Genomic DNA, 7,825 nt, shown 5'->3' with positions numbered 1-7,825 from the left:
CCCCCGTCCCTGGCCGTGAGGGTCCAGCCATAGTGAGTGGGGCCCCTGTCCCTGGCCGTGACCTGGCCGTGAGGGTCCAGCCACGGTGAGTGGGGCCCCCGTCCCTGGCTGTGAGGGTCCGGCCACGGTGAGTGGGGCCCCCGTCCCTGGCCGTGAGGGTCCGGCCACGGTGAGTGGGGCCCCCGTCCCTGGCTGTGAGGGTCCGGCCACGGTGAGTGGGTCTCCCATCCCTGGCCGTGAGGGTCCGGCCACAGTGAGTGGGGCCCCCGTCCCTGGCTGTGACCTGGCCGTGAGGGTCCAGCCACGGTGAGTGGGGCCCCCGTCCCTGGCAGAGGGTGGCCCGAGGGTCATTCTGACGCGGTACTGAGCGGCCCGTGGTCCCACTTTAGGAGCGTCTGATGTCAAATCCCTATAAATGGTGAGAATTGGTTCATCTGCCTGTCCTGCGTTCAGACGTCCCGAGGGCAGGCTGATCGTTCCCCAGGCTCCCCTTCCCACGGCACACCCACAGAGACAACCCGTGTTGGGGCGTGTTCTGCACACCTGGAGGAAGGTGCACAGTCGCAGCCATCTGGTCTGACGACTTATCACCACCGTCCTTACGTTTGCTGTGTAATCTGTTATCCGAAAAGCAGCAGCTTAACGTGACGTGCACTTATTATCTGGGGTTCCTGCGGGCGCCCTGCTCGCGTCCCTGCTCGCAACCCCCGGTCAGGTTGGGTCAGGTCAGGCTGGGGCAGCCAGGCTGCGGGCCCGTCTGAGGCTCCACTGACCCCCGACCACGCTGACCGGGCAAGGGGCAGCCTGGTGGGCGAGCCTCTCCTCTGGCCACGGTGCTGCCAGGCGCTGGCTTCTCCCACGGCGGGCAGTGGTCCTGCAGAACGCCCAGGACACGCCGGCCTCGTCCTCCCCCGATCCCAGCGGCATCTCTCACTCACATTTGCGGGGAGCGACCTGAGTTCGGCCACCACTCGGTGGGGAGATGGCACAGCTGTGTGGACCAGAAGGCGGGTCCCCGCCCGGGGTCCCCACGTGTCCGGCACCTGGCCTAGGAGATAAAGCTCAGCACCAGCGCAGATTTCCGGGACCCCCTCTCCTCCACAGCCCAGACACGCTGTGAGGGACCGCGTGGCTTCCCTTGCAGCTCTGTGAGTCTGGAAGACTGGCTGGACTTCTCCAACAGCAACGTGGAGAAGGCCGACAGGCAGAGGAACAACTCGCTGGCGCTGAAGGCCCTGGTGGCCCGGATCCTGTCGCAGACGGCCAACGACCTGCACAGGCAGTGCGACGTGGTGGACACGGCGTTCAGGAACGGGCTGAAGGAGACCAAGGCTGCCAGGGACCAGCTGGCCACCCACCTGGCCAAGGTGAGCGCCCTGGAGGGGGGCCGCCGGGCCGGGCTGCCGGCCTCCAGGCTTGTGCTCGCGGGTTGACCAGGAGGGAGGTGCGCTCATAGCTCCCCGTCTTTGCAGCAGGGTGTGGGCTTCTGGGGACCGGAGGGGATTTGGCCCACTCTGGGCCTCAGTTCCTCCTGCGTGAGATGTGGCCGCGGGCTGGAGGGTGTTGACCACCTCTGTGACCCTGGCATTTCCCTGAGTCAGTTTCCGCACACCTGTGGCCGGCTCGGGATTCTGGCTCCTTGTGCCTCTCCGTTCCCCGGGACGTGCTGGTAAACCAGCGCTCAGGAAACAATTCAAAACGCAAGGCTCTAATTTTTCGCATTTGCAGGTTTCTGTGGTGGAAATACGTCCACCACGGTCAGTTTCAAGCTGCCTATTTAACAGGGGGCTGGCAAGGTTCCCGAGTAGTGAGCGATCGCAGCCCCACAAGGCAGCACCCCTGGGTCCTGGGCATGGGTGGTGGGTCTGGAGCAGATATGTGGGCAGGAGGGGTGGGCAGGCTCCACGCACATCGGGCCAGCCGGGTAGCACTGCCCCAGAGGATCGGACGCAGCCCCGGGCGCCGTTCACCGTCTCTAGCAGCCTTTCACAAAGGTGGAAAGGCACATGTTTTATTTAACCCAACACATCAAGAATATTGCTTGAGCGTGTTATCAGTGTACATAGTGACGCAGTTTACGTTCTTTTTTAAAAACCAAGTCTTCAAAACCCGACGTGTATTTTGCACTCCAGCCCGTCTGGTTTGGGGCTAGGCTTGCAGGCGCTGGCACAGCCCCGGGGATGGGACCCTCTTCCTTGGCTGTGGGAGGGCCCCAGAGAAGGTTCCCGGCAGGCATGGGCTAGAGACAGTGGCCCCAAAGCCCACGCACCACAGGAGCTAGCCCACATTTAATCTGCAATCGTCCTCGTACTGAGAAGAGTCGTGGTTGAAGAGACCAAGTGGGGAAATCAGTCAGGGTCCCGTCAAGGTGAAGAGTAGGACTTAACACGGGGACTGTTCCCTCTCCTACGGGCCAATCGGCCGATGGAGAGTGGTACTGCCCGGGTGGGTGGCCTTGCTCTGTGAGCAGCTGGGTCAGGGAGCGTGTGGGGGCCCCGTCCTGATTCTAGAGAAAAGCCTCTCTCTGGTCAACCTGTGGCTAGAAGAGACAGCAGGCTGAGAAGACCAGCCCCCAAGGCAATGGTGGGGTGACCCCGTTTCATCTTTGGAGGCACATTTGTTTCCTTATTGGGCATATTTTAGCCCCAGCAAAATTTAAAATTAAGAAAAGGAATGTTTAATCTAACCCAGGGTTTAGGTTATCTTAAGGGGACAGCACACTTTCTCTATAAAGGTCAGATAGCAACTATTTTAGGCTTTGTGGGCCAAGAGGCCAAATCAAGGAATTCTATATGTGATTTATAGAATAAGAAAGAAAACAAACATCTCATTGCCAACCCTGAAGATAAAATAATAATAATTGAGTCTAGTTTTTTGAAATACAGGCTTACTGAATAAAAGGAAGTAATTCTCTTTGGAGGAGCACCAATATCTTGCTTTGTTGGGGTTCACAGTGTTTTCCATCAAAATCTATGGGAAATGTGAAGCCTGATCTGTAATGAGACTTCTACATATTTCATCTTTGAAAACGTCTTTTCGTTCAGACCAGCTCTGCCCAAGAAGAGCAGTATGTAAGCGTAGGGTTTAACGGAATGGACCCGTCGCTTAGGAGGTCTTTGTGGAATTGCTAGACTCTACTCCCCTCTAGCTCATTTCTAAAGCCATTCAGTATTTGATCACAGTGGCTGAGGATGGTCCTTGTTCAGAGAAATTTCAGTCTTGGTCCTGAGCTAATTAAAATTTCACCACCGCTGAAACCCTGAATTGCTGAGTAGTTGGGAAAGTCAGCTTCTGTTTCTGACAAAAAGTCACAGAACTTAGGATGGTCAAATCCACGAGAGCTCACGGAGCATACTGTTGGCACTCCTGGTTCTGTAACACACTACAGATGCAGATGTTTTCTGCAAAGTGCTTCGTGAGGACACCCAGAGGCTCCACGTGGCTTGTGTTTCCACAAGCTCTGTCAACAGGGTCAGCACGTCTTAGCAGATTCCGCTTCAGGTTGCACTGAATTTGTGTTTTCTCAGCTTTTTGAAAATACCCTCACCGGCGGTTTTAATGTGACCACTCAAGAGGCTGAATCTTTAGTCGCTGCATAAAGCACAGCTGAGCAGTATCAGGCACCTGCCCGCTCATGAGGAGCCAGGACACTCGTCCACAATCCTGTGCCACATTTCTTATTGACTACTGGTGCTCCAACATCCTTGACTCCCCAAGCAGCAATTCCTGCAGAAAGACTAATAGTCTTCAACAGGGTGGTACTCTCTGGACACCCTCCCTCAGCTGCCGCCATCGATCCCGACTGAACGAACTCACTGTCAGGTGGTTGTCCTTGCTTGGCAGACGGAATAGCCACTTGGAGTCTTACTTTGTGTCTCATTTTCGTTTTTGTGAAGAAATTCTGCAGTGAGGAGATACTCTGTTGTAAATGTCTTATGTTTGGGGGCATCTGGGTGGCTCGGTCAGTTGAGCATCTGGCCTCAGCTCAGGTCATGATCCCGGGGTCCTGGGATCGAGTCCCGCATTGAGCTCCTTCCTCCGTGGGGAGCCTGCTTCTCCCTCTCCCTCTGCTGCTCCCCCTGCTTGTGTTCCCTCTCTCTCTGTCATTCTCTCTCTCTCAAATAAATAAAATCCTTTTAAAAACGCTCAACAATAAGAAAACAAGCCAATTAAAAAATAGGCAAAAGATCTGAACAGACACATCACCAAAGGAGATGTGCCGTTGGTGAATAAGCTTGGACGTCACCAGGGAAGCTCACGTTCAAACAAGGCGATACCTCCAACCGCCTACAGCAAACCCAACACGTCGATGGCGCCCGATGCCGGCGAGGACATGGTGCAGTAGGGGCTCTCGTTCTGGGCCGGTGGGAGTACAGAATGGTGTAGCCACCAGGGAAGGCATCTTGGTGGTCTCTTATGAACATATGCATACAACCCAGCAGTCCCACTCTCGGGTATTTACCCAAAGGTGCCAAACACTCATGTCCACACAAAACCCTGCATGTGAATGGTTATGGAATTATCTATTCATAATCGCCAAAACTTGGAAGCAACCAAGACATCCTTCGGTAAATGAACGGATGAGGAAACTGTGGTCCATCCAGACAATGGAACGTTATTCAGCAACAAAGAGAAACAAGGCATCAAGCTCCCAAAAAGACGTGGAGGAGCCTTACATGCAATCGCTAAATGAAAGAGGTCAATCTGAAGCCAGTCCCGCGTGATCCCACCTATGAGACATTCTGGAAAAGCCGTGACGAGACAGTGAGATCCATGGTTGTCGGGGGAGGGGCCTTAGGGCCGTGAGGCCACTCTGCGTGACACTGTGCATGTCCCAAACCCACAGGATGTCCACCACAAGCAGTGAGCCCTGACGTCAGCCATGGACTTCAGTTAATACCGTGTTGGTGTTGGTTCACCCACTGTAACAAAAGCACCACACTGGCCCCAGATGTTAATAACAGAGCAAACCCGCATCCAGGGAGGGAGGGTGCATGACTCTGGATTCGCCACTCAACTTCACCGAAACCCTAAAGCTGCTCTGAGAAATAGTCTATTAATGAAGATTTCTTTTTTAATTTCACAGTCTGTACAAAAACAGCGGATTGGATTTGGCCAGACTGCTGATTCCCAAGCTAACCCATAGTAATAGTAATTTTGTTTTAAAGATTCTGTATTTTGGGTATTTTAAGTATTTGTAAAACTTAAGGGAATGTAGGCTGCTTTTAAAAAATTATCACTTAAAATACATAGTTGAGTAATTGATTTCTGCCTATAATTTCAAGTTAGCATTTTGTTAAGTTTAAAGACAGGGCTGACATGTTTATGAGAAGCTAAGAGTCATCATTTTCACTGGTTTGTCTGATTGACACCATTTTTAAGGGCTCCATTGGCTTTGTTTGTTAAGACAATGCAAGCATTTTTTTTTTTTTTACAGATTTGATTTATTGGGGGGGGAGGGGCAGAGGGACAAGCAGACTCCCAGCTGAGTGTGGAGCCCACCATCACGTCACGGGGCTCCCTCCCAGGACCCTGAGATCATGACCTGAGCTGAAATCAAGAGTCAGATGCTCAACTGATTGAGCCACCCAGGCACCCCAGGACAATGCAAACGTTTATAAAGAGTTATACATCAGATTTATAATTGCTGCTTAAAATATATGTTTAAAGGATTTTAACTAAGTTTGAAGTGGGAGCAACTATTAGTCAAAATTAACTTAGAGTGATCATGAACATTTAAGTTTACAAGTAGTATTACATCTGGGAACTGAACGTAAGAAAGGCTTAGGAGAGGGTCCCCTGGGTGGCTCAGGTGGTTAGGCGGCTGACTCTTGATTTTGGCTCCAGTTGTGATCTCAGGGTCGTGAGATCAAGCCCCAAACGGGGCTCTATGCTCAGTGTGGAGTCTCTTCTCTCTCTCCCTCTGCCTACCTTCCCTGGTGCTTGCTCACTCAAATAAACAAAATCTTAAAAAAAAAAAAAAAAGCTTATGAAATATTAGAAAACCAAATGCAACGTGTGGGTCTCATTTGGATTCTAATTCGAACAAACCAACTCTTAAAAAAAAATGCGACAATCAGGGAAATTTGAATACTGTAAGATATTACATGATAGTAAAGATTTATTTTTTGGGTGTAATAAAGATACTATAGTTACGTTAAAAGAAAAAAGAGACCTTCTATTTTAAAAACACATACTCTACAATTCAAGACTAATGGGATATAATATCTGGGATTTGCTTTGACATAATTGAGCTGATGGGCAGGGTTGGAATGGAGAGAACCGGCTGTGTATTGATCGTTGATTGCATTGATGAGGGGCACACGAGGGTCATTATCCTCTCTACTTCTGTGTGTGTCTGGAAATTTCCATGATGCAAAGTTGAGACTAAAAAAGCTTAAAGAAGAAATGAAATTTTAAGCTAGTTAAATATTAATCTAAAGGCCCAAGTAATTTCTAAGTGATCTTTTCTGTGCACAAAGCCACCATCAGAGAAACCCCAGAAACTGCGCGTATGGTCTCTTTAGGCTTCTAGGGGCAGAACTCGGGCCGGCGGGTGGCTTCCAGGGAGCCCAGCCCCCGGGAGGGGACGATGCCACAATGGCCAGTCAGGTCCATTCCGCCTGCGAGGTTCCGAGGGTGGTGCAGCCCCTCGCCCATCGGCAGTCGCGGCTGCAGGGAGGAGAGGTCAGGCGCGTTGTGGGGTCCTGCTGGGGAATCACAACAGACCTGAGCGTGAGCGCCACCAGCCTTCAGCTCCTCCAACCCTTCTGCAAGGTCATGGAGGAGATTGCTTGCCAGGAGAAGAACATCACAGTTCTGGAAAAGGCCATCCTTGACCAAGAAGGGCCCGCCAAGGTGGTTCACACACGCCTGGAGACCAGAACGCACCGGCCTAACGTGGAGCTGTGCCGCGACGTGGCCCAGTACCGGCTGCTCAGGGAGGTCGGGGAGATTGCCCACAACGTGGCCAGGTAGGCGGGCAGCGCGCACGGGGGAGCCTGCTGGGCGCTCGGGCCCCTCTCCCCAGGGCGGGCTTCACTAAAGGCAGCCACCCCGCAAACGTGTCCCGAGGTTTACACTTTTCTAGAGCCCCAGCCCAGATGTTTAGGTCAAAGTCGGTGTGTTTTAAATGTTGGTGGTTCTCGGGGTTTTCTGCCCGGGGCCACGGATTTGAAGTCTCCGTCTGGAGGGGAGGGAGGGGGCACGTGTCCGTTGGCTTCCCCTGGAGAGCGCGACGCAGAGAGGGGAGTCCCGATCCTGTGCCCCCTCTCCCCAGACTGAAGGAAGCCTTAGCCCGGGCTCAGGTGGAGCTGAAGGGCCTGAATCGCAGGCAGCTGGTCCTGCAGGAGGAGATCCAGGTCAAGGAGAACACCATCTACATCGATGAGGTGCTGTGCATGCACATGAGGAAGTCCATCCCCCTGCGGGACGGGGGCGACCAGGGCGAGTGGGCCGGGGGCCTCCGCCCCGACGCCGTCTGCTGACAGCATGCGTGGGGCAGACGCTGAGTAAACCGTGTCACAGTTGGGTGCAGAACTCTCATTTCAGGGAGGCGGACTGCAGGCGGGGCCTGGAGCCCCGGGCGGGGCTTGGGGGTTTGGGGGGATGGCTCTGCGCTGCTGGTGGGCAGTGCTGGCTTGAGTTACGTCCCTGCATATCCCCGCGTCTGTCCGCGCAGGCCATTCCTCCACATGACGGACTTGCGGCCGGGGGGGCGGTCCAGGACCCTTCCTTCACATTCCGCCGAGTGCGGGTCTGGATCCCCTCTGGAGACTCGCCCGTCTTCCTCGTCACAGGCACCAGATACCCCTTGGCTCTCCCG

The 7,825-nt window shown here is 53.6% G+C and overlaps 1 protein-coding gene across 1 annotated transcript; it reads left to right on the top strand.

The window, feature by feature from the left end:
• Window positions 1–1,104: 1,104 nt before the first annotated feature.
• LOC102749255 (tektin-1-like) lies at window positions 1,105–7,530 on the top strand (the record flags this gene model as incomplete). The annotated part of the gene is made up of 3 exons (XM_006751885.3): window positions 1,105–1,367; window positions 6,778–6,974; window positions 7,280–7,530. Coding segments are annotated over 3 exons (668 nt in total), but the record flags the coding sequence as incomplete, so codon positions are not given.
• Between the last annotated feature and the right edge of the window lie 295 nt (window positions 7,531–7,825).

This window comes from Leptonychotes weddellii, unplaced genomic scaffold, assembly GCF_054177405.1.
Source record: "Leptonychotes weddellii isolate Sample4059 unplaced genomic scaffold, ASM5417740v2 HiC_scaffold_7542, whole genome shotgun sequence".
Lineage (NCBI taxonomy): Eukaryota > Metazoa > Chordata > Mammalia > Carnivora > Phocidae > Leptonychotes > Leptonychotes weddellii.
This window is presented reverse-complemented; position numbering and strand designations above follow the sequence as displayed.